The sequence below is a fragment of the Triticum urartu genome, chromosome 6 (genome assembly GCF_003073215.2).
Source record: "Triticum urartu cultivar G1812 chromosome 6, Tu2.1, whole genome shotgun sequence".
NCBI classification, from domain to species: Eukaryota; Viridiplantae; Streptophyta; class Magnoliopsida; order Poales; family Poaceae; genus Triticum; species Triticum urartu.
In genome coordinates this window covers 425735135-425762662 of record NC_053027.1, presented here as the reverse complement: position 1 = coordinate 425762662, position 27528 = coordinate 425735135, and the positions used below count along the sequence as shown (strand labels likewise).

Sequence of the window (27528 nt, the reverse complement as noted above, 5' to 3'; positions counted from 1 at the left end):
CAATGAACGTATTAGTACCTGCAGGAACATTCAGCTAAAAGTCAAGACCTCACGGGAGAGATGGGTTGTCCCTGGATGGAAGCATAACTTGCAGAACGTGGAAGGATGATCAGCCTCGTCGTTCTCGATAGCACATTCAGCCATACTTTGTCACGGAGAGAAGATGGAGGACACCACCATCAATTCCACCACCGTGCATTCCATGTGCCAGATCTCATCTTTAAATTCGCGTACCAACAACCAGTTCTCCAGCTCTCAGTTTTCTGGCCTTTCCCGTGTTTGGATCCGCAACCAGCTGTTCCCGCGGTTGTCCTTTTTGGTCTGGTTCAAAGGATCCCCTATGGGCTATGGCTATGGCCCCGCCCTATATACACTGTTTCACTGTACGTACCCACTTGCCCCGGTAGACCAAGAGCAGCGAGAGGTCCCTCCTCTCTCGTCGCAATGGCGTCCTCGCTTCGCCATTGCGTGCTCTTGGCCTCGCTCATGTGTGCCGTTTCCGTCGCCTTCACTTCTGTCTCCGGCGGCGGCTCCGGGCTCGGCCCAATCACCACCAATGGCCGGAACTACACCAAGGTCTGCGACCCGGCCCGGTTCGCGGCCTTGGGTCTTGAAATGGGTGGCTTCCGGTACTGCGACGCCTCCCTGCCGTACGCCGAGCGGGTGCGGGACCTCGTCGGCCGCCTCACGCTGGAGGAGAAGGTGCGCAACCTCGGCGACCGGGCCGAGGGCGCGGCGCGCGTCGGGCTGCCGCCGTACCTCTGGTGGGGGGAGGCCCTGCACGGCGTGTCGGACACCGGCCCGGGCGGCACGCGGTTCGGCGACGTGGTGCCCGGCGCCACCAGCTTCCCGCTCGTCATCAACAGCGCCGCGGCGTTCAACGAGACGCTGTGGGGAGCCATCGGCGGCGCGGTGTCCACCGAGATCAGGGCCATGTACAACCTGGGCCACGCCGAGCTCACGTACTGGAGCCCCAACATCAACGTCGTGCGCGACCCGCGGTGGGGCCGCGCCAGCGAGACGCCCGGCGAGGACCCCTTCGTCGTCGGACGGTACGCCGTCAGCTTCGTCCGCGCAATGCAGGACATCGACGCCGGCGGTCCCGGTGCCGACCCTTTCGCCCGGCCCATCAAGGTCTCCAGCTGCTGCAAGCACTACGCCGCCTACGACGTGGACGCGTGGCTCACCGCCGACCGCCTGACGTTCGACGCGCGGGTGGAGGAGCGCGACATGATCGAGACGTTCGAGCGGCCGTTCGAGATGTGCGTGCGGGACGGGGACGCGAGCTGCGTCATGTGCTCCTACAACCGCATCAACGGCGTCCCGGCCTGCGCCAACGCGCGGCTCCTGTCGGAGACCGTCCGCGGCGAGTGGCAGCTCCACGGGTACATCGTCTCCGACTGCGACTCGGTCCGCGTCATGGTCAGGGACGCCAAGTGGCTCGGGTACAACGGCGTGGAGGCCACGGCGGCGGCCATGAAGGCCGGGCTGGACCTCGACTGCGGCATGTACTGGGAGGGCGCGCAGGACTTCTTTACCGCCTTCGGCCTCGACGCCGTGCGGCAGGGGAAGCTGCGGGAGTCCGAGGTCGACAACGCGCTGCGGAACCTCTACCTCACCCTCATGAGGCTCGGCTTCTTCGACGGCATTCCGGAACTGGAGTCCCTCGGCGCCGACGACGTCTGCACGGAGGAGCACAAGGAGCTGGCCGCCGACGCCGCGAGGCAAGGCATGGTGCTCATCAAGAACGATCACGGCCGGCTGCCATTGGACATCAACAAGGTCCATTCATTGTCGTTGGTTGGCCTACTGCAACACATCAACGCCACGGATGTCATGCTTGGAGACTACAGAGGTAAAAAGTAAAATAATCATCTGCACATCAGTGACTGCATTGTTACAATGTTACCTGAAATTACTTGTCTGTATACGCAGGCAAGCCATGCAGAGTTGTGACGCCGTACGATGCGATAAGGAAGGTCGTCAGCGCCACGTCGGCGCACGTGTGCGACGACGGCGCGTGCGGCACGGCCGCCGACGTGAAGACCGTGGACGCGACCATCGTCATCGCCGGCCTCAACATGAGCGTGGAGAAGGAGGGCAACGACAGGGAGGATCTCCTCCTGCCGTGGAACCAGACCAACTGGATCAGCGCGGTCGCCGAGGCCTCGCCGTTCCCAATCGTGCTGGTGATCATTTCCGCCGGCGGCGTCGACGTCTCCTTTGCGCAGAACAACCCCAAGATCGGTGCCATCGTCTGGGCCGGGTACCCCGGCGAGGAAGGAGGCACGGCCATCGCCGACGTGCTCTTCGGAAAATACAATCCAGGTATTGTATATAGATGAAAAATGCAGACCAATTCCTTGGTGTATTTTTTATCTGATGAAACGTTTCTTGGATTGTCAGGGGGGAGGCTGCCGCTAACGTGGTACAAGAACGAGTACATCAGCAAGATCCCGATGACGTCCATGGCGCTGCGGCCGGTCGCCGACAAGGGGTTCCCCGGCAGGACCTACAAGTTCTACGGCGGGCCGGAAGTGCTCTACCCGTTCGGCCACGGTCTCAGCTACAGCAACTTCAGCTACGCGTCCGACACCACCGGGGCTTCCGTCACAGCCCGGGTTGCCGCATGGGAGTCCTGCAAGCAGCTCACCCGCAAGCCGGGGACGGCCCCGCTGGCCTGCCCGGCCGTCAACGTCGCCGGGCACGGGTGCCAAGAGGAGGTAAGCTTCAGCCCGAGCGTGGCCAACCGTGGCAGCAGGGACGGCACCCACGTCGTGATGGTCTACACGGTGCCGCCGGCCGAGGTGGACGACGCGCCGCTGAAACAGCTGGTGGCGTTCCGAAGGGTATTCGTGCCGGCCGGGGCCGCCGTCCAAGTGCCGTTCACGCTCAACGTGTGCAAGGCGTTCGCCATCGTCGAGGAGACGGCCTACACCGTGGTGCCGTCGGGCGTCAGCACGGTCCTGGTCGGAGACGAAGCGCTGTCATTCTCTTTCCCCGTGAAGATCGAGCTGGCTGTATAGATTCTTTACATGTCCATTGAATTTTTTTAGTTTCTTTATATACGAAACATGAAAGATGAAAGATTGAAGGCCAAACCGTTAGATACTGTGGGCAGCACGTGTAATATCTTCTCCCCTCTTTTTTGTTTGCGAGAAGTGTAATATCTTCTCCTCTGCTACTATAAACGCACAGTTTTTACATCCCAGCTTCAAAAATATCAAATGAAAACTAGCGCTAAAAATCGTTTTTGCTATTTATCAAAATATTAAGTTTTACTTGATTCTTTCTTGCTCTTCAACAGGAGGTTCCACGTCTTCTATTAAAGATATGTTTATAGTCAGAAAATTTACAGGATTGGATAAGAATTGTTTTGATCTTATCTCTAAGAGAGATCTTACCCTTCAAATCTTGCGCATCTATATATACGGCCTTGCTAAAAATCAGTCGACTGAGATCTAACGAAGTCTTAGTTGACCTTGCAGCATTTTGTTCCATTGTTTGCAACATTTTTTCTTGCCGGTTGCAACATCTGTCTTGCTGGTTGTAGCATGTCATTCCTCATCGGTTGCAACACATCATCTCACCGGCCGCAACCTCCTTCTTTGATGGTTGTAGCATTTTTACCAGAACGGTTTTTACATATGTTGTCATTGCTTGGAGTATCGTTGCAACATTTTTCATCGTCGTTTGCAACATCCAGCCATGCCGCTTGCAGCACCACAACTACGCTGACGTCACTCGACTAAGACTTCGTTAAGTCTCAGTTGACTAAGTTCTAGACAGACCCCTATATATACCATCCCATGAGGCTCAATAATACACACAATGATTTACGCTAATTCTCTCCTTCTAGTCCCCTTACACAGAATTAGCCGCGAGTCCTAGATCTATAGCTCTGCCATAGCTTTCGCGTCACCCCATCTTTGAGAGCTCGATCTCCATGATCTCCACCGAGGGTTGCGCAACATATATCTTAGGGTTAGTCCACCGATCAGGTTGATCAGCTGCCCTGGAGAGTTTTCTTATGGGAAAACTTTGTTTTTGTCACTCTAGCTTTTGCCTACTTTACTTATGCCACTATAGAATTTAACATATCACTTTTGCCACTCTTAGTTTTTGACAATACATCACAAATGCCAATCCGTGCAAAAGCAATAACTTTTCATTTCACTTTTGCTACTCTTAGATTTTGACAATGTATCACAATTGCCACTCGTAAATTATTGCTTTTGCCATGGAATGGCAATTGCGATGTATTTTCAAAAACTAAGAGTGACAAAAATGAAATATCAAATTTAGAGTGGCATAAGCAAAGTGGTCAAAAGCTAGAGTGGCAAAAACAAAGTTTTCCTTTTTTTTATCTTTGATCCGTTTTTCTCTCTGTTGGTCGTTCAACTAATGATTTTGTTTTTGGTTTGCCGATCATAGATCGGATTGTGTTACCCACCATCATCGACCTTCACGCGCCCCTCCTCCTACATCAACGTCAACTACACCGGTCATCTCCATGACGTGCAGCCTAGCGAGGCATGTGGCGTTCTCAGGATGCCAACTTGCGCCACATCCCCGCTGCTTCATTTGTCTGTCGTTCTTTGCTAGCAATCATCATCGCCCTAACTAATCAGGATGCCTCACCCATGCTGCACAACTGAACTGATCGGTCGTTCGCATGTGCCTTCATGTGTTCCTATGAAGATCGTCATCAAGTTTATGCGTGCTCCGCTAATTGAGCAATGGGTTGTAGTTGGGTCACCCCTTTCGGTCATAGTGTCGCTGCCTCGTTGTCCAAGCTACCAACTATCGTGTGCCTATTTAGGCGCGTACGTCACTAGTTGTGTCCCGTGTTGTTGCGCCGACATGCGAGCTACAACTACATCGCCCCTTCGGAGTACTATCATCGAACGTTATTTTCCAAGGTCGTCCGCGCATGCTGACATCTACCTTGGCACATGTTTTAAAGCCACCCTAGGTGCAACATCGCGACCTTCCACATCGTGGTCCTTGTTACACCATTAGGTTCTTCCTCACCTATTTCAACCACCGTCGTTGTGCTTCTAACGGCAACCGACATGACCCCTTCATACTACACCTGGTTCCACATATGACCGCTCCTTCGTCTTCATCCATCACAAGCTCGTCGCCGGAATCACCGTCTCATCTTGGAGTACTTTGTCTACTCCGACAATTGTGAGCTATATTGGCACCTTCAACCCCATGTCGTTTTGCATTGCAACAGTCCTAGAGCCCTTCTGTGCGAGTCCTTTTGACATGACGTACAGTTTGTGATGGTCCCTGTCTATGCAAGGCGGTATTGGCAACACCAACACATGTCTTCATCCCATGTGTCCTTGGTTTGGGAAACCTGGTGCGGCACCTTGTCCATGACGATTTTGACAACATCGTTTTTGGTGTCCTCATCCTCCTCGGCGACTGCCTCGATTATGTCCCCATCTTCCTGGCGCATCCCTGCATCTTTGACTCCACGGTGCCCGCTTCTGCCTACGCCCTCACATGCGGATATCTCGACATCGACCACGACGCCCCTCTTGCATGGCTACCACGCCCACATCTCCATTGCCCCCCATGCTCTCGAATACCTCGACATCGGCCCAAATGGCTATCACCTCGCTTGGCCAACTTGTCGTCTTCTCTACCAGTGTGATGCCCCGAGATCGATGTGCCAGGTGTCCTCCAGTTATTCGCTGTTGTTGTATTGTCATTGCTTGCGTGTCATGCATCCCATATCATGTCATCACGTGCATCGCATTTGCATACATGTGTCATCTCATGCATCCGAGCATTTTCCCCGTTGTCTGTTTTGCAATTCGGCGCTCCTATGTCCTTCGACATCTCCTGTTACCTCTTTTCATGTGCGGGTATTAAACATTCTCGGATTGGACCGAGACTTGTCATGCGGCCTTGGTTCACTACCGGTAGACCACTTGTCAAGTTTCCTGCCATTTGGACTTCGTTTGATACTCCAACGGTTAACCGAGGGACCGAAAAGAGTTACGTCGATGCAAGCTTAACACCTATCCGGATAGCTCTGAGTAGAGATACCGGATACGTATAATGGAGCAACAATTTGGAATAGCTCCAAGTGGAACGTGGTAGCAGCATCTACGATATGACATAAAGTTTTGCGAAATACATAGGGATCTGAATATGGCAAGACCCGTTGACTACAACCTCTCTCACAAGCATAACATGATCAAACCCAGAACTCTTTGCGTGTTTATCACATAGTGATGTGAACTAGATCATTGAGTCTAGTAGACTCTTGGATGTTGGTCACATGGCGATGTGACCTGTGAGTGTTAATCACATGGCGATGTGAACTAGATTATTGACTCTAGTGCAAGTGGGAGACTGTTCTGTTGGAAATATGCCCTAGAGGCAATAATAAATTAGTTATTATTATATTATATTTCATTGTTCATGATAATCGTTTATTATCCATGCTAGAATTGTATTGATAGGAAACTCAGATACATGTGTGGATACATAGACAACACCATGTCCCTAGTAAGCCTCTAGTTGACTAGCTCGTTGATCAATAGATGGTTACGAGTTCCTGACCATGGACATTGGATGTCGTTGATTAACGGGATCACATCATTAGGAGATGATGTGAATGGACAAGACCCAATTCCTAAGCCCTTAAGCACAAAGATCGTGTAGTTTCGTATGCTAAAAGCTTTTTCTAAATGTCAAGTATCATTTCCTTAGACATGAGATTGGTGCAACTTCCGATACCGTAGGAATGCTTTGGGTGCAAACGTCACAACAGTAATCTGGGTGGCCTATAAAGGTACACTAGCAGGTATCTCTCGAAAGTGTCTGTTGGGTTGGCACGAATCGAGACTGGGATTTGTCACTTCCGTGTAAACGGAGAGGCATCTCTGGGCCACTCGATAGTACATCATCATAATGTGCACAATGTGACCAAGGAGTTGATCACGGGATAATGTGTTACGGAACGAGTAAAGAGACTTGCCGGTAACGAGATTGAACGAGGTATCGGGATACCGACGATCGAATCTCGGGCAAGTATCGTACCAATAGACAAAGGGAATTGTATACGGGATTGATTGAATCCTTGACATCGTGGTTCATCCGATGAGATCATCGTGGAACATGTGGGAGCCAACATGGGTATCCAGATCCCGATGTTGGTTATTGTCCGGAGAGTTGTCTTGGTCATGTCTACATGGTTCCCAAACCCGTAGGGTCTACACACTTAAGGTTCGATGATGCTAGGGTTATAGGGAAAGTATGTACGTGGTCACCCGAATGTTGTTCGGAGTCCCGATGAGATCCCGGACGTCACGAAGGAGTTCCGGAATGGTCCGGAGGTAAAGATTTATATATGGGAAGTCATCATACGGTCACCTGAATAATTCGGGGGTTTACCGGTATTGTATCGGGACCACTGGAGGGGTTCCAGGGGTCCACCGGGAGGGTCCACCTGCCCCGGAGGGCCCTATGGGCTGTGTGTGGAGAGGGACCAGCCCCTTAGTGGGCTGGGCGCCTCCCCCTAGGGCCCATGCGCCTAGGGTTTGGGGGAACCCTAAAGGGGGGCGCCCCCTTGGCTTGGGGGGCAAGGCAACCGCCCTGGCCGCCGCCCCCTCGTCAGATTGGATCTGAGGGGGCCGACCCCCCTCTCCCTTGCCCCTATATATGTGGGGGGTGGGAGGGCAACCGCACCCAAGTTCTGGCGCATCCCTCCCCCTCTCCCAAGCCCCTCCTCGTCTCTTGCGGTGCTTGGCGAAGCCCTGCTGGATTACCACGCTCCTCCACCACCACGCCGTCGTGCTGCTGCTGGATGGACTCTTCCCCAACCTCTCCTTCTCCCCTTGCTGGATCAAGGCGTAGGAGACGTCACCGGGCTGCACGTGTGTTGAACGCGGAGGCGCCGTGGTTCGGCGCTTAGATCGGAATCAACCGCGATCTGAATCGCTAGCGAGTACGACTCCTTCATCCGCGTTCTTGCAACGCTTCCGCTTAGCGATCTACAAGGGTATGTAGATGCACTCCCCTTCCCCTCGTTGCTAGATTACTCCATAGATTGATCTTGGTGATGCGTAGAAAATTTTAAATTTCTGCTACGATCCCCAACAGTGGCATCATGAGCTAGGTCTATGCGTAGTTTCTATGCACGAGTAGAACACAAAGCAGTTGTGGGCGTCGATATTGTCAATTTACTTGCCGTTACTAGTCTTATCTTGATTCGGCGGCATCGTGGGATGAAGCGGCCTGGACCGACCTTACACGTACGCTTACGTGAGACTGGTTCCACCGACTGACATGCACTAGTTGCATAAGGTGGCTAGCGGGTGTCTGTCTCTCCCACTTTAGTCGGATCGGATTCGATGAAAAGGGTCCTTATGAAGGGTAAATAAAAATTGACATATCACGTTGTGGTTTTGGCGTAGGTAAGAAACGTCCTTGCTAGAAACCTATAGCAGCCGTGTAAAAAAACTTGCAACAACAATTAGAGGACGTCTAACTTGTTTTTGTAGCATGTGTCACGTGATGTGATATGGCCAAAAGGATGTGATGAATGATATATGTGATGTATGAGATTGATCATGTTCTTGTAATAGGAATCATGACTTGCATGTCGATGAGTATGACAACTGGCAGGAGCCATAGGAGTTGTCTTAATTTATTTATGACCTGCGTGTCAACATAAACGTCATGTAATTACTTTACTTTATTACTAAAGCGTTAGCCATAGTAGTAGAAGTAATAGATGATGAGACAACTTCAAGAAGACACGATGATGGAGATCATGGTGTCATGCCGGTGACAACGATGATCATGAAGCCCCGAAGATGGAGATCAAAAGGAGCAAATGATATTGGCCATATCATGTCACTATTTGATTGCATGTGATGTTTATCATGTTTTGCATCTTATTTGCTTAGAACGACGGTAGCTCATGTGATGTTTATCATGTTTTACATCTTATTTGCTTAGAACGAAGGTAGCTTAAATAAGATGATCCCTCACACTAAAATTTCAAGAAAGGTGTTCCCCCTAACTGTGCACCGTTGCGAAGGTTCGTTGTTTCGAAGCACCATGTGATGATCGGGTGTGATAGATTCTAACGTTCGAATACAACGGGTGTTGATGAGACTAGCATGTACAGACATGGCCTCGGGACACATGCGAAACACTTAGGTTGACTTGACGAGCCTAGCATGTACAGACATGGCCTCGGAACATGGAAGACCGAAAGGTCGAACATGAGTCGTATAGAAGATACGATCAACATGAGATGTTCACCGTTGATGACTAGTCCGTCTCACATGATGATCGGACACGGCCTACTCGATTCGGATCATGTTTCACTTAGATGACTAGAGGGATGTCTATCTGAGTGGGAGTTCATTAAATAATTTGATTAGATGAACTCAATTATCATGAACATAGTCTAAATTGTCTTTTGCAAATATGTTGTAGATAAATAGCTCACGTTGTAGCTCCCTGTTTCAATACGTTCCTAGAGCAAGATTAAGTTAAAAGATATTGTAAGCAATGATGCGGACTAGGTCCGTAGTCCGAGGAGTGTCCTCACTGCTACACAGAAGGCTTACATCTTTGATGCACCGCTCGATGTGCAAACCCCTACAACGTCGTCTGTGGATGTTGTGAACACCTGACAGACACATCCTGATGACTACTTGATAGTTTAGTGCACCATACTTTACGGCTTAGAATCGGGATTCCAATGACGTTTTGAACGCCATAGAACATATGAGATGTTCCAAGAGCTGAAATTGGGATTTCAGGCTCATGCCCGTGTTGAGAGGTGTGAGACCTTTGACAAGTTCTTTTGCCAACAAGATGGAGGAGAATAGCTCAGCTGGTGAGCATGTGCTCAAAATGTCTGGGTGCTATAATCACTTAAATCAAGTGGGAGTTAAACTTCTGGATAAGATAGTGATTGATAGAGTTCTCTAGCCATTATCACTAAGCTACTAGATCTTCGTGATGAACTATGACATGCAAGGGATGGAGTTGATCCCGGAGCTGTTCGCGGTGCTTAAGACCGCAAAAGGTAGAAATCAAGAAGGAGCATCAAGTGTTGATGGTTTGACAATACCACTGGTTTCAAGAAGGGCAAGGGCTAGAAGGGAAACTTCATGGATGGCAAACCAGTTGCCACTCCAGTGAAGGAATGCAAGGTTGAACCCAAACCCGAGACTAGGTGCTTCTATTGTAAGGGGAACGGTCACTGGTAGCGGAATTACCCCAAATGCATGGTAGATTAGAAGGCTGGCAACTTCAAAGTATATACGTGTTATTAATGTGTACCTCACTAGTACTCCTGGTAGCACCTGGGTATTGGATACCGGTTCAGTTACTATTATTGGTGACTTGAAGCAAAAGCTACAGACTAAACGGAGACTGGCTTAGGGCGAGGTGACGATGTGTGTTGGAAGTGTTTCCAAAGTTGATGAGATCAACATCGCACGCTCCATCTGCCTTCGGGATTAGTATTGAACCCAGATAAATGTTATCAGGTGTCTACGTTGAGCATGAATATGATTAGATCATACTCATTGCAATACGGTTATTCATTTAAGTTAGAGAATAATGGTTATTCTGTTTACATGAATAATACCTTTCTTGGTCATGCACCCTATGTGAATGGTTCATTGAATCTCGGTCGTAGTAATACACATGTTCACGCCAAAAGATGTAGAGTTAATAACGATAGTACCACTTTCTTGTGGCACTGCCGCTTAGGTCATATTGGCGTAAGATGCATGAAGAAACTCCATGTCGATGGATGTTTGGAGTCACTTGATTTTGAATCGCTTGACACATGCAAGCCATGCCTCATGGGCAGGATGACTAAGACCCCGTTTTCAGGTACAATGAAACGGGCAAGTGACTTGTTGGAAATCATACATGCTCATGCATGTGATCCAATGAGAATTGAAGCGTGCGGTGGATATCGCTGTTTTCTCATCTTCACTAACGATTTAAGTAGATATAGGTATATTTACTTAATGAAGCACAAGTCTGAAACGTTTGAAAAGTTCAAGCGATTTCAGAGTGAAGTTAAGAACCATCATAACAAGAAGATCAAATTCCTACGATCTGATCGATGAGAATTTCCGAGTTATGAGTTTGGCAATCACTTAAGACATTGTGGAATTGTTTCACAGTTGAAGCCACCTGGAACACCACAGGGTAATGGTGTGTCCGGACGTCGTAATCGAACCTTATGAAATATGGTGCGATCTATGATGTCTCTTACCGATCTACCGCTATTATTTTGAGGTTATGCATTAGAGACAGCTGCATTCACTTTAGATAGGACACCATATAAGTCTGTTGAGACGACGCCGTATGAACATTGGTTTGGCAAGAAACCAAAGTTGTCGTTTCTTAATGTTTGGGGCTGCGATGCTTAAGGCTTCAGCCGGAGAAGCTCGAACCCAAAGCGGACAAACACATCTTCATAGGATACCCAAAGGTGACAGGTGGGTATACCTTGTATCTCAGATCCAAGGGCAAATTGTTTGTCGCTAAGAACGGGTCCTTTCTCGAGAAGGAGTTTCTCTCGAAAGAATTGAGTGGGAGGAAGATAGAACTTGATGAGGTTGTCGAACCTTTACTTCAACCAGAGAGTGATGCGACATAGAAAGATGTTTTCTGTGGCGCCTACGTCTGTTGAAGAGGAAGTTGATGATAGTGATCATGAAGCTTCGGATCAAGTTGCTATCGAACCTCATAGGTCGACAAGGATATGTACTACTCCTGAGTGGTATGGTAATCCTGTCTTAAATATCATGTTGTTAGACAACAATGAACCTACGAGCTATGGAGAAGCGATGGTGGGCCCGTATTCCGACAAATGGTTAGAAGCCATGAAATCCGAGATAGGATCCATGTATCCGAACAAAGTATGGACTTTGCTGGACTTGCCCGATGATCGACAAGCCATTGAGATAAATGGATCTTTAAGAAGAAGACGGACATGGGCGGTAATGTTACCATCTATGAAGCTCGACTTATGGGAAAGAGTCTTTTCACAAGTTCAAGGAGTTGACTACGATCAGAATTCTCACCCGTAGCGATGCTTAAGTCCGTCGGAATCATGTTAGCTTTAGCTGTATTTTTCGATTATGAAATCTAACAGATGGATGTCAAAACAAGTTTTCTTACCAGTTTTCGTAAGAAAAAGTTGTATGTGATACAATAAAAGGTTTTTTCAATCCTAAGGATGCTAAAAGGTATGCTGGCTCCGGCGATCCTTCTATGGACTAGAGCAAGCATCTCGGAGTCGGAATATATGCTTTGATGGAGTGATCAAAGCTTTTAGGTTTATACAATGTTTGCCAGAAACCTGTATTTACAAGAAAGTGAGTGGGAGCACTACAACATTTCTGATAAGTATATGTGGATGACATATTGTTGATCCGAAATAATGTAGAATTTCTGGAAAGCATAAATGGTTGTTTGAAGAGTGATTTTCAAAGGAAGACCTGGATAAAGCTGCTTACATATTGGGCATCAAGATCTATAGAGATAGATCAAGACGCCTGATGATACTTTCAAAGAACGCACACCTTGACATGTTTTTGAAGGAGTTCAAAATAGATCAGTCAAAGAAGGGGTTCTTACCTGAGTTGTAAGGTGTGGAGTTGAGTAAGACTCAAAGATTGACCACGGCAGAAGAAAGAGGAAGGACGAAGGTCGTCCCCTATGCTTTTGTCATAGGCTCTACACGGTATGCCATGCTGAGTACCGCACCAGATGTGTGCCTTGACACATGTCTGGCAAGGGGGTACAAAGGTGATCTAGGACTGGATCACCAGATAGCGGTTAATATTATCCTTAGAGGAATAAGGAAATGTTTCTCGGTTATGGAGGTGATGAAGAGTTCGACGTAAAGAGTTACGTCGATGCAAACTTAACACCTATCTGTATAGCTCTGAGTAGAGATAGCGGATACGTATAATGGAGCAACAATTTGGAATAGCTCCAAGTGGAACATGGTAGCAGCATCTACGATATGACATAAAGTTTTGCGAAATACATAGGGATCTGAATATGGCAGACCCATTGACTACAACCTCTCTCACAAGCATAACATGATCAAACCACGAACTCATTGAGTGTTAATCACATAGTGATGTGAACTAGATTATTGAGTCTAGTAAACTCTTTGGATGTTGGTCACATGGCGATGTGACCTGTGAGTGTTAATCACATGACGATGTGAACTAGATTATTGACTCTAGTGCAAGTGGGAGACTGTTGGAAATGTGCCCTAGAGGCAATAATAAATTAGTTATTATATCATATTTCATTGTTCATGATAATCGTTTATTATCCATGCTAGAATTGTATTGATAGGAAACTCAGATACATGTGTGGATACATAGACAACACCATGTCCCTAGTAAGCCTCTAGTTGACTAGCTCGTTGATCAGTAGATGGTTATGGTTTCCTGACCATGGACATTGGATGTCGTTGATAACGGGATCACATCATTAGGAGAATGATGTGACGGACAAGACCCAATCCTAAGCATAGCTCAAAGATCGTGTAGTTCATTTGCTATAGCTTTTCCGAATGTCAAGTATCATTTCCTTAGACCATGAGATTTTGCAATCCCAGATACCGTAGGAGTACTTTGGGTGTGCCAAACATCAAAACGTAACTGGGTGGCTATAAAGGTTCACTACAGGTATCTCCGAAAGTGTCTGTTGGGTTGGCACGAATCGAGACTGCGATTTGTCACTCCGTGTAACAGAGAGGTATCTCTAGGCCCACTCGGTAGGACATCATCATAATGTGCACAATGTGATCAAGGAGTTGATGACGGGATGATGTGTTACGGAACGAGTAAAGAGACTTGCCGGTAAGGAGATTGAACAAGGTATCGGGATACCGACGATCGAATCTCGGGCAAGTATCGTACCGATAGACAAATGGAATTGTATACGGGATAGATTGAATCCTTGACATCGTGGTTCATCCGATGAGATCATCGTGGAGTATGTGGGAGCCAACATGGGTATCTAGATCCCGCTGTTGGTTTTTGACCGGAGAGTTGTCTCGGCCATGTCTGCATGACTCCCGAACCCGTAGGGTCTACACACTTAAGGTTCGATGATGCTAGGGTTATAGGGAAAGTATGCACGCGGTTACCGAATGTTGTTCGGAGTCCCGAATGAGATCCCGGACGTCACGAGGAGTTCCGTAATGGTCCAGAGGTAAAGATTAATATATAGGAAGTATGGTTTTGGCCATCGGAAGTGTTCCGGGCATCACCGGTAGTGTACCGGGACCGCCGGAGGGGTCCGGGGGTCCACCGGGAGGGGCCACCAGCCCCGGAGGCCTACATGGGCCAATAGTGGGAAGGGACCAGCCCCTAGGTGGGCTGGGGCGCCTCCCACCAAGGCCCAAGGCGCCTCTTAGAGGGGAAGGGGGCAAACCCTAGGGCAGATGGGCCTTAAGGCCCACCCTAGGTGCGCCCCCTCTCTCTCCCCCCTTGGCCGCAACCCTAGATGGGTTTTGGGGCTGCCGCCACCCCTAGGGAGGGATCCCTAGATGGGGGCGCATCCCCTCCCCTTCCCCTATATATACTTGAGGTATTGGGGGCTGTAACACACGCGAGATCATCTCCCTATTGGCGCAGCCCTACCTCTCTCCCTCCTCGTCTCTCGTAGTGCTTGGCGAAGCCCTGCTGGAGTTCCGCGCTCCTCCACCACCACAATGCCGTCGTGCTGCTACTGGACGGAGTCTTCCCCAACCTCTCCTTCTCCCCTTGCTGGATCAAGGCGTAGGAGACGTCACCGGGCTGCACGTGTGTTGAACGCGGAGGCGCCGTGGTTCGGCACTTAGATCGGAATCAACCGCGATCTAAATCGCTACGAGTACGACTCCTTCATCCGCGTTCTTGCAACGCTTCCGCTTAGCGATCTACAAGGGTATGAAGATGCACTCTCCTTCCCCTCGTTGCTAGATTACTCCATAGATTGATCTTGGTGATGCGTAGAAAATTTTAAATTTCTGTTACGATCCCCAACATGATACGTCTTCGTCGTATCTACTTTTCCAAAAACTTTTGCCCTTGTTTTGGACTCTAACTTGTATGATTTGAATGGAACTAACCCGGACTGACGCTATTTTCAGCAGAATTGCCATGGTGTTGTTTTATGTGCAGAAAACAAATATTCTCGGAATGACCTGAAACTCCACGGAACATCTTAGAAAAAATAATAATAAATCCTCGCCAAAGTTGAAGACCAGGGGTCCCACACCCTTCTCACGAGGGTGCCCCCCTAGGGCGCACCCCCTACCTCGTGGGCCCCCTGGATGCCCTCCGACGCCAACTCCAACTCTATATATTTGCTTTGGGAGAGAAAAAATCAGAGAGAAGAAATCATCGCGTTTTACGATACGGAGCCGCCGCCAAGCCCTAAAACCTCTCGGGAGGGCTTATCTGAAGTCCGTTCTGGGCTCCTGAGAGGGGGATTCATCGCTGTTGTCATCATCAACCATCCTCCATCACCAATTTCATGATGCTCACCGCCATGCGTGAGTAATTCCATCGTAGGCTTGCTGGACGGTGATGGGTTGGATGAGATTTATCATGTAATCGAGTTAGTTTTGTTAGGGTTTGATCCCTAGTATCCACTATGTTCTGAGATTGATGTTGCTATGACTTTGCTATGCTTAATGCTTGTCACTAGGGCCCGAGTGCCATGATTTCAGATCTGAACCTATTATGTTTTCATGAATATATGTGAGTTCTTGATCCGATCTTGCAAGTCTATAGTCACCTACTATGTGTTATGATCCGGCAACCCCGAAGTGACAATAATCGGGACCACTCCCGGTGATGACCATAGTTTGAGGAGTTCATGTATTCACTATGTGCTAATGCTTTGTTCCGGTTCTCTATTAAAAGGAGGCCTTAATATCCCTTAGTTTCCAATAGAACCCCGCTGCCACGGGAGGGTAGGACAAAAGATGTCATGCAAGTTCTTTTCCATAAGCACGTATGACTATATACGGAATACATGCCTACATTACATTGATGAATTGGAGCTAGTTCTGTGTCGCCCTATGTTATGACTGTTACATGATGAACCGCATCCGGCATAATTATCCATCACTGATCCGGTGCCTACGAGTTTTCCATATACTGGTTCTCGCTTATTTACTTTCCCGCTGCTACTGTTACAATCACTACAAAATACCAAAAACATTACTTTTGTTGTCTTTACTTTTGTTGCCGCTACCACCACTATCATATTACTTTGCTACTAAACACTTTGCTGCAGATACTAAGTTTCCAGGTGTGGTTGAATTGACAACTCAGCTGCTAATACTTGAGAATATTCTTTGGCTCCCCTTGTGTCGAAGCAATAAATTTGGGTTGAATACTCTACCCTCGGAAGCTGTTGCGATCCCCTATACTTGTGGGTTATCACCCAACACCCTTCCAAAGTGGCTCAAAACCCACCTAAATCTCCTCCATCATCTTGGTCATTCGATCACGATCGCATGGCCGAAAACCGCACCTCATTTGGACTCTCCTAGCTCCCTTTACCTATAAATATGTGCTCTCCTCCGAAATCTCGCGCAGTTGAAACCCTAAAAATTCCCCCGCTCATCGCCGGACATGTCCACCCCGCCGCCGAACACGTCCAGCTGCCCCGCCGGACGAATCCGGGCGCGAACCATCGCCGCCGCCACCCGCGGGAGATCCCGCGCCCCGCCGCCGCCAGAGGCGCGCCCCGCGCCGCCACGAGGCGCACGTGCTGCCGCTCATCGCCCGGTCGGCCACCGCCCAGCATCGCATCGGACGCCTCGCCGCCGGCTCCATCCTCCACCGCCGGAGCCCGACCGCGCCAAGCTCCGCCGCGGCGCGCCCCTCACCGCCGGCGACCGCGCCCGACTCCTCCTCGCCTGAGCCCCGGCCTCCTCTCCTTCCTCCGGCGACCCCGAGCTCGACCTCAACTCCGGCAAACAGTGTCTCCGTCGATCCTTGTAATCCACGCCGATCTGGATCTGGATCCACCACGGTTGACTTTTCCCTCCGAACCCTAATTTTTATGCAATCTTCGTCGCATCGTAACTTCATCACCGTTGCTCCGATTCATGCGTGTAGCATATCAAAATGTTCGTCTTGACGAGTACATCATTTCATCTCATTGCATCATTTTAATTTGAACTCATCTTGATGCCCGAAATGTTGTTGGAAGAGGGCTATTTGATGATTATTTCAGATCTGTTTCAGCAAATGCCCTTTTGTCATTTTTTGCCATGTTTAATGGGTGCATGCTATGATCCTGCACTCTACATGTATTTTGTTGTATGCCATGCCATATTTACAGGGGTGTATGCCTTGTATTTTTGTGATCTTTGTGGTGACTAGCACAAGCATGCAAAGTAGTTTACTCGATGATGCTCATTTCAGGGACTTAGAATTTCACTAAGTCCTTGTCCTGTTATTGTTTTTATGCCATATGTTCATGTTGTTTCCTAGTGATCCATGCATATTTTGGGCATGATCAGTAAGGATATTTTGTAGATATTGTGGTGCTCTATCCATCCATGTATTTGTTTGCAATTATGGAGCCCTCTAGCTTGACTCAATCGAGCTCTACTTTTGCTATAAAATGTTCCTGGCAGATTGTTAACATGTTTAGTAATTTTGCCGAGCTTATTTTGTTGATTCGTGCATGCTATGATGTTGTTCTTCCCATGTTTAGCTTCTATGCCATGTCTATTTGCTGGGTGTATGGTTATTTTGTCATGTCATGCTTTGTAGTGAGTGCATCGAGCTCGTAAACATGTCTACTTGTTAACTGCTTTGCCATGCTCCAGTTTTTCACAAAGTCTGAATCTGTTTATGTTTTTGCTATGTTCACATGCTTGCAATTGTATTTTCTGATCCCTTTTGGCTCATGGTCACTAAGGGACTTTTGTTATATGATTTGAGTAGCTTCATGCCATGCCTTACTTTGCCATGATATGTTCCTGTAGCATGTAGTTATCATGCTCTAAAGATTGCTTCCTGATGATAAATTCCTGACATGCTGTTAATTTCACTAAGTCTGAAACCTGTTACCTTTTGCACTTTTGCCATGCTTGTTTGAACCTGTTATTGAGTGAATTAGCCGTAGCTCAGTGTTCATCTTTTGTCAAGCATCATGAGTGGATCCCTGCCATGTATTTTGTTGCCATGTTTGAGTTTAGTAGCTTATTTATCTTGATGCATTTATATGGCTTCGCGCTGATAATCGCAGACCGGTGCCATACTTGTTTTGCTTGCCATTTCCAAACAGTGCATCCGTTTCCGGTGATCTTTATATCGATTTCAACCGAAATCAACTCCCCTTTCTAGTGGCACTCTTGGATTTCCAATTTGAGGCCAGGTTCAATCATTCCTTTCCAAATCATGCATATGCACCGCATACCGCATCCCGCATATCATGCCATGTTCATGTGTTGGTTGTTTACTATGTTGTGTGCTTCTTCCCGGTGTTCCTTCTTCGGGTTGGTTCCGATAACGTCACGTTTGTGAGGACCCGTTCGACTATGTCCATTTGTCTTCTTCATGGACTCGTTCTTCTTCCTTGCGGGATTTCAGGCAAGATGACCATACCCTCGAAATCACTTCTATCTTTGCTTGCTAGTTGCTCGCTCTTTTGCTATGCCTATGCTGCGATACCTACCACTTGCTTATCATGCCTCCCATGTTGTTAAGCCAAGCCTCTAACCCACCTTGTCCTGGCAAACCGTTGTTTGGCTACGTTACCGCTTTTCTCAGCCCCTCTTATAGTGTTGTTAGTTGCAGGTGAAGATTGGAGTTTGTTCCTTATTGGAACATGGATATTTGTTGGGATATCACAATATCTCTTATTCATATTAATGCATCTATATACTTGGTAAAGGGTGGAAGGCTCGGCCTTATGCCTGGTGTTTTGTTCCACTCTTGCCGCCCTAGTTTCCGTCATATCGGTGTTATGTTCCCGGATTTTGCGTTCCTTACACGGCTGGGTTATAATGGGAACCCCTTGACAGTTCGCTTTGAATAAAACTCCTCCATCAAGGCCCAACCTTGGTTTTACCATTCACCACCTAGCCTTTTTCCCTTGGGAGTCGCGCATCCCGAGGGTTATCTTTATTTTAACCCCCCCCTCGGGCCAGTGCTTGTCTAAGTGTTGGTCCAAACTAGAGCCCCTTGCAGCGCCACCTCGGGGAAACTCGAGGGCTGGTTTTAGTTGTACGGATTGCTTATCCGGTGTGCCCTGAGAACGAGATATGTGCAGCTCCTATCAGGATGTCGGCGCATCAGGCGGTCTTGTTGGACTTGTTTTACCATTGTCGAGGATGCCTTGTAACCGGGATGCCGAGTCTGATCGGATTTTCTTGGGAGAAGGAATATCCTTCGTTGACCGTGAGAGCTTGTGATGGGCTAAGTTGGGACTCTCTTGCAGGGTTTTGAACTTTCGAAAGCCGTGCCTGTGGTTATGGGAAGATGGGAATTTGTTAATGTCTGGTTGTCGAAAACCTGAAACTTAACTTAATTAAAATGCATCAACCGCGTGTGTTGCCGTGATGGTCTCTTTCCAGCGGAGTCCGGGAAGTGAACACGGTGTTGGAGTAATGCTTGACGTAGGTTGTTCTAGGATCACTTCTTGATCATAGTTGTTCGACCGTGCTTTTGCCTTCTCTTCTCGCTCTCTTTTGCGCATATGTTAGCCACCAAATATGCTAGTCGCTTGCTGCAGCTCCACCTCATACCTTTTACCTTACCTATAAGCTTAAATAGTCTTGATCGCGAGGGTGTGAGATTGCTGAGTCCCCGTGACTCACCGATACTTCCAAAACCAGCTTGCAGGTGCCGAGGATACCGTGCAGATGACGCAACCAATCTCAAAGAGGAGCTCTATGAAGACCTTGTCGTTTGTGTTGTTTCGTTCTAGTCGATCAGTAGTGGAGCCCAGTTGGGACAATCGGGGATCTGTGTAGCATTTGGGGTAGTCTTCTTTATTTTGGTTCCATAGTCGGACCTTGAGTGTATTTGGATGATGTAATGGTTTATTCACGTAATTGTGTGAAGTGGCGATTGTAAGCCATCTATGTATCTCTTTCCCTTATTTATTACATGGGTTGTTGTGAAGATTACCTCACTTGCGACATTGCTTTCAATGCGGTTATGCCTCTAAGTCGTGCTTCGACACGTGAGAGATATAGCCGCATCGAGGGCGTTACATGTTGGTATCAGAGCCTTCCCCGACCTTAGGAGCCCCCTGCTTCATCGAATCGCTGGCGTTGTTGAGTCTAGAAAAATGTCTTGATTCATTTAGGGTTTATATATATCGGAGAGTAGGATTCTTTTTACTCCTCAGTCCCTTCATCGCTCTGGTGAGGCATCCTGACGTAGAGTTTTGACTCTTCTCTTCTCAAATTTCACTAAAAAAAATTAGGATCACGCGGGTATCTTGGAATCATTCTGATGGTTTTGTGACGAGAACATTATTCTTGGTTCCTCCTGACATTTAGGGGTTTTGGCAGTGTCCTGGGGAGTTGAGCTCCGAGGTGTTGTCGTCACAATTTTATCATTGAGATTCTGGAATACCTGAGTTTCGCCGACATCGAAAATCTATTTTATGCAGTTGTTGGTGAGATAACCTCGACGCCACCCAGTACTGGGGCGGGAGTTCGGGAGTATTTCCATAACTCGTATAACGGATGCTTTTCGAAGGTTGAGGTATACAATTACCGAACGTTTCTTGTTTATGTGTTGAAGGATGGATACAGCTGGATGTAGGATTTGCTAGTTTTGGGTGAGATATTATGCTTCCCCTGCATCCCCAACACCTGATTGCATAACCGGAAAGGTTCGGGAGTTTCATAGGTGGGAATTCAAGTAGCTCTTAGGATATATTTCCGACAGATGTATGATATGAAATTGGGGTTCGACGTCTAGTGGTCCGCCTATCCATGGTTGGTTTTAAAGTGGTCTCGTTGTGTCTTAAAGAGTCCCTGGCTATGCCGACTTGGGGACGCTTCGTATGTCATGTGCACTGCCTTGTACATGATGGTGCTGTACTATCGAGCCCGCGTAGGCCCCACCACGAAAACTTCGGACGAAATCTCTATCATATGTTTGTTCTGGCTTATTCTGCAAGTCAATCCTTGTTTTGTTTTGAGTTGTGGTATTCGAGTTGCTTCGAAGTCAAATGTGGAATCCATACCTTTCCTAAGCGGTGTTCTCATATTCCTATGTGAATACTAATCCTTCTCGATCATCGAGTTTGTCTTGTCATTCCTTGTCAGCCGGTGCGATTCTCTTCAAGATGTTCCTATCATTTGTCACATCCGCAAGATCGACTCAAGTCTTCTCAACATTGATTGTTTCATCCATCTCAAGTTACATTTGTTTTTCCTGCCCACCCACCCTTTTTCTTCAAGGACTCAGATTTCTTTATCAAGTATCCTTTATCGATGTGAAGTCTCCATTCTTTTCCGTCAACATTCTTACCCGGTGGTTCTCTTGAAGATGTTCTACTAGTGCATCATTCTTCATTCTTTTTCTTCTCCAGTGTTGTCAATTCAAGTTTTTAGTGTTGATCTTATCCCTTTTTCTTAGTGGAAAATGCCTTCTCATGCTGGTGCACCTTATATTTAGTCATTTCTCACTATTCAATTGTTCCGGAGTGCTCAAGATATCTCGAAGATTCGTGTTTCCACTCTATTTTTGTTCAAGTTCTTTCGAGGTTGTTATCTCATTCAAGCCATTTAATTCAACCGTCGCAATCTATCTTTTAAATCATTTCAACGGTGTTTCTTTTGAGTGGGCCCTAACCCACAGGTCATTTTCCAGGATCTTACCCGACTCTTCTTATTTTCCTGGAGCTATCCTAAATTCTTTTGAAGTTTGACGTAAGTATGAGTTATCATCAGTCAAATGCCTTCTCCAAGATCTTGCACATTCTTTTCATCATGGGTTCAACCATTCTAATTTTCCATTCCGGGGTGACTCAACAATTCATGGTGGTGTTTCTCGTCGTCATTCTCAGAATTTTGAAGACCGAAGAAGAGTTTTTCCTCCATATCTTATCCGCTCTCTCAGAGATTCATGGTTCTAGCTTGATGTCATCCTCTCATAATTGTTTTGATTGTGACAATTCTTTTCATCCTTCCGGAGCAAAGGAGTCTTTTCAGTTTGATTCTCTGGAGGCCATCAATTCAGGGTTATTCCTTCTCAGCTTTCAGCTATCGTTCTCCAAATCTTACCGGTGCATCGTTCAAATACCCTCTATTTAGCTCGTGATCTGTTCGTTCTCAGGGATCTAAATTCCCTCAAGAATCTTCGTTCATTCGTTAATTCTTCCCGGTGATTTGTGCCTTTTCTAATTTCATTTTCAATTCATACGGTGGTTCGTACAAGAATTCTCTTCCGTTGTTATCATATCAATTCATTCGTTGTTTCCTAATCCTACCGGTGGTTCATTGAAGACCTTCTCAAGTTTGCTCCATATCTATCTTAATCCTTTCTACGAGAATAAGTAGTGTGCCAAATCCATTGCTTGTCATCAATCTAAATTGGTGAAGGATGCCCATAACGTAATTCTTATTCTTTGTTTCACCCAAGTGATTAATTCCTTATTCCGGAGGTTCATCAAATTCTCAATTCAAGTTGTCCATCTTTCTTTTCCGGAGCTCAAAGTTATTTCAATTATATCATTCCAAAGCTCCATCTAATCATTGCAAGGCTTCGACCTTATTCTCTTCATCCTTCACTTCTTTTGATCATTCTTTTATTACCGGAGTTCTTCATGGAGGTTCTACATAATGGTTCATCAAGGATTTAATTCCTTCTCGAAGTGTTCATTGAGATTCTTTTCAAACAAGCTCAAGTGTTCTTCATCTTGCATTCCGGAGTGCAACTCTTTTTACTTTATCTTTTGAGGTGGTGTTATGTCATTATTGACAATTTTCCCTTCGTGTTTTACGATTCGCAAGTTTTTCAAGAGTGACATATCTAAATCCATCATTTTCTCTTCGCTCAAGACATCTTTTCAACCAATCAACCTCGTCATTGGAATTATCTTGGGTTATATTTCACCTAAAGCCTTCCCTAAGGATTGTTGCTATCTATGCTTCTTATATATGATCCAAGTTCTTCATTTATCCTCCCGGTGAAATAAGTTTCTCGTCTCCTTGTTGATATCAATCCAATCTTTTGTTTTCCGTTAGTGGCAGAATTTCACCTCATAGTTTTGAGATGTTCTCCATAAGCCCACTACAAGCTTACTCTTTTCATTGTTGGTTTTCCAACAACTCCGTTCAACTTTTTCTTCGTAGGCATGCTCTTTCAATTCTATTTGTGAGAGTTGTCATTTCTTTCTCCAATCTTTTGTTCCGACGATCCAACTTCTATTCTCTCATTCCGGAGGCATTATGATATTGCTTTCCTCAACCATCATCTCGTTTCGTCAAAGATCATGTTCGATTCCTTCCATTTATAGTCGGAGTGCTGTCCAAATTACATCAGTATTATTCCTTCTTTATCTGGTTTTAACCGGAGTGTTATCGTAATTGATCCTTATTGTTCCTTGTTCCTCATTTCTAACGGAGGTTTTCAAATTTATTCATCTTCGTTGTATTCTTTCTTTCAAATTTTCTCAACCTCGCAAGGTTCGTGGTTTCACTCGTTTGTCAAAGAAGCTACTTAGTTTTACCTTTGCTCTTTCTCTTCCGTTTTCCCCTCCGGTGCCATTCTAGATCTCGGGACGAGTGTTGTGACGCCCCGAGACCGATGTGCCAGGTGTCCTCCAGTTATTCGCTGTTGTTGCCTTGTCATTGCTTGCATGTCATGCATCCCATATCATGTCATCACGTGCATCGCATTTGCATACATGTTCGTCTCATGCATCCGAGCATTTTCCCCATTGTCCGTTTTGCAATCCGGCGCTCCTATGTCCTCCGGGTATTAAACGTTCTCAGATTGGACCGAGACTTGTCATGCGGCCTTGGTTCACTATCATAGACTGCCTGTCAAGTTTCGTGCCATTTGGACTTCGTTTGATACTCCAACGGTTAACCGAGGGATCGAAAAGGCCTCGTGTGTGTTGCAGCCCAACACCCTTCCAAAGTTGCCCAAAACCCACCTAAACCTCCTCCATCATCTCAGTCGTTCGATCACGATCGCGTGGCCGAAAACCGCACCTCATTTGGACTCTCCTAGCTCCCTCTACCTATAAATATGTGCTCTCCTCCGAAATCTCGCGCAGTTGAAACCCTAAAAATTCCCCCGCTCGTCGCCGGACATGTCCACCCCCTCGCCGGACACGTCCAACCGCCGCGCCGGATGAATCCGGGCGCGACACGTTAGCACCGCCGGTCCTCTCTCTCCTCCGTCCGCCGCCGGCCCGCGCAGCCCGGATCGGTCCCGCGGGGCCCAACCGCCGCCACCGCCACCCGCGGGAGAACCCGCGCCCCGCTGCCGCCAGAGGCGCGCCCCGCGCCGCCGCACTTCGCCCGGCCGGCCGCCACCCGCCACCGTGCCGGACGCCGCGACGCCTCGCCGCCGGCGCCATCCTCCACCGCCGGAGCCCGACCGCGCCAAGCTCCGCCACGGCGCGCCCCTCACCGCCGGCGACTGCGCCTGGCTCCTCCTCGCCTGAGCCCCGGCCTCCTCTCCTTCCTCCGGTGACCCCGAGCTCAACCTCAACTCCAGCGAACAGTGTCTCCGTCGATCCTCGTAATCCATGCCAATCTGGATCTGGATCCACCCCGGTTGACTTTTCCCTCCGAACCCTAATTTTTATGCAATCTTCGTCGCATCATAACTTCATCATCGTTGCTCTGATTCATGCGTGTAGCATATCAAAATGTTCGTCTTGACGAGTACATCATTTCATCTCATTGCATCATTTTCATTTGAGCTCATCTTGATGCCCGAAATGCTGTTGGAAGATGGCTATTTGATGATTATTTCAGATCTGTTTTAGCAAATGCCCTTTTGTCATTTTTTGCCCTGTTTAATGGGTGCATGCTATGATCCTGAGCTCTACATGTGTTTTGTTGTATGCCATGCCATCTTTACAGGGGTGTATGCCTTGTATTTTTGTGATCTTTGTGGTGACTAGCACAAGCACGCAAAGTAGCTTACTCGATGATGCTGATTTGAAGGACTTAGAATTTCACCAAGTCCTTGTCCTGTTATTGTTTTTATGCCATATGTTCATGTTGTTTCCTAGTGATCCGTGCATCTTTTGGGCATGATCAGTAAGGATGTTTTGTAGATATTGTGGTGCTCTATCCATCCATGTCTTTTTTTTGCAATTATGGAGCCCCTAACTTGACTCTCGAGCTCTACTTTTGCTATAAAATGTTCCTGGCATATTGTTAACATGTTTAGCAATTTTGCCAAGATTGTTGTTGTTGATCCTGCATGCTATGATGTTGTTCTTGCCATGTTTAGCTTCTATGCCATGTCTATTTGCTGGGTGTATGCTTATTTTGTCATGCCATGCTTTGTAGTGAGTGCATCGAGCTCGTAAACATGTCTACTTGTTAACTGTTTTGCCATGCTCCAGTTCTTCACAAAGTCTGAATCTGTTTATGTTTTTGCTATGTTCACATGCTTGCAATTATATTTTCTGATCCCTTTTGGCTCATGGTCACTAAGGGACTTTTGTTATATGATTTGAGTAGCTTCATGCCGTGCCTTGCTTTGCCATGCTATGTTCCTGTAGCATGTAGTTATCATGCTCTAAAATTGCTTCCTGATGATAAATTCCTGACATGCTGTTAATTTCACTAAGTCTGAAACCTGTTACCTTTTGCATTTTTGCCATGCTTGTTTGAACCTGTTATTGAGTGAATTAGTCGTAGCTTAGTGTTCATCGTTTGTCAATCATGAGTGGATCCCTGCCATGTATTTTTTTGCCATGTTAGAGTTCAGTAGCTTATTTATCTTAATGCATTTATATGGCTTCGTGCTGATAATCGCAGACCAGTGCCATACTTGTTTTGCTTGCCATTTCCAAACCGTGCATCCGTTTCCAGTGATCTTTATATTGATTTCGACCAAAATCAACTCCCCTTTCTAGTGGCACTCTTAGATTTCCAAGTTGAGGCCAGTGAGGGAGTCCTGAATTAGGGGGTGTTCGGATAGCCGAACTATACCTTCAGCCGGACTCCTGGACGATGAAGATACAAGATTGAAGACTGTGTCCCGTGTCCGGAAGGGACTTTCCTTGGCGTGGAAGGCAAGCTTGGTGATACGGATGTTCAGATCTACTACCATTGTAACTGACTCTATGTAACCCTAACCTTCTCCAGTGTCTATATAAACCGGGGGGTTTTAGTCCGTAGGACAATATACACATCAACAATCATACCATAGGCTAGCTTCTCGAGTTAGGCCTCTCTGATCTCGTGGTAGATCTACTCTTGTACTTCCCATATCATCAATATTAATCAACCAGGACGTAGGGTTTTACCTCCATCAAGAGGGCCCGAACCTGGGTAAAACTTCGTGTCCCTTGCCCCCTGTTACCATCCGGCCTAGACGCACAGTTCGGGACCCCCTACCCGAGATCCGCCGGTTTTGACACCGACATTGGTGCTTTCATTGAGAGTTCCTCTGTGCCGTCGCCGTCAGGCTCGATGGCTCCTACGATCATCAATGACGATGCACTCCAGGGTGCGACCTTCCTCCCCGGACAGATCTTCATCTTTGGCGGCTTCGCACTGCGGGCCAATTCACTTGGCCATCTAGAGTAGATTGAAAGCTACGCCCCTGGCCGTCAGGTCAGATTCGGAAATTTAAACTACACGACTGACATCCATGGGGACTTGATCTTCGGCGGATTCGAACCACCGCCAAGCGCGCCGCACTATCACGACGAGCATGATCTAGCTCTGCCGCCGAACAGTGCCCTGGAGGCCGCACCCGCATCGGCTCCGACCCTTAGTTCGGAGCCAACTGCGCCGATCAAGGATGGGCGGTTGGACGCCACCTCGGGGGCTGTGATCCCAACGGCGGTTGAGCCGAACACCAGCCCCATACTCTGCGAGACTCGTGACTCCACGGAGCCGGATTCTTCTCCGGACTCCGAACCCTCCGCGCCCCTGCCGATCGAATCCGATTGGGCGCCGATCATGGAGTTCACAGCCGCGGACGTCTTTCAGCACTCGCCTGTCGGCGATATCCTGAAGTCACTGAGGTCTCTATCTTTATCAGGAGAGCCCTGGCCGGACTACGGTCAGCAAGGTTGGGGTACGAACGATGAAGAAATTCAAAACCCACCCACCACCCACTATGTAGCCACTGTCGACGACTTAACCGACATGCTCGACTTTGACTCCGAAGACATCGACGGTATGGACGCCGATGAAGGAGATGATGAAGAACCAGCGCCTACTAGGCCCTGGAAAGCCACCTCGTCATATGACATATACATGGTGGACACCCCAAAAGAGGGAGAGGGCGATGGAACAGCGGAGGATGACCC

The 27528-nt window shown here is 47.7% G+C and overlaps 1 protein-coding gene across 1 annotated transcript; it reads left to right on the top strand.

Annotated features, from left to right (window-relative positions):
* Positions 1 to 347: 347 nt before the first annotated feature.
* LOC125513937 (beta-D-xylosidase 3-like) lies at positions 348 to 3206 on the top strand. Its single transcript, XM_048679172.1, has 3 exons — positions 348 to 1855; positions 1936 to 2328; positions 2407 to 3206. The coding sequence occupies exons 1-3, from the start codon at positions 445 to 447 to the stop codon at positions 3024 to 3026; spliced, it is 2424 nt and encodes an 807-aa protein (XP_048535129.1). The 5' UTR covers positions 348 to 444; the 3' UTR covers positions 3027 to 3206.
* The last annotated feature ends 24322 nt before the right edge of the window (positions 3207 to 27528 follow it).

Coding starts and splice junctions, on each gene's coding strand:
- LOC125513937 (XM_048679172.1), top strand. CDS start 445: ATGGCGTCCTCGCTTCGCCATTGCGTGCTCTTGGCCTCGCTCATGTGT. Junction 1,856..1,935: donor CATGCTTGGAGACTACAGAG/GTAAAAAGTAAA, acceptor CTGTATACGCAG/GCAAGCCATGCAGAGTTGTG. Junction 2,329..2,406: donor CTTCGGAAAATACAATCCAG/GTATTGTATATA, acceptor TTGGATTGTCAG/GGGGGAGGCTGCCGCTAACG.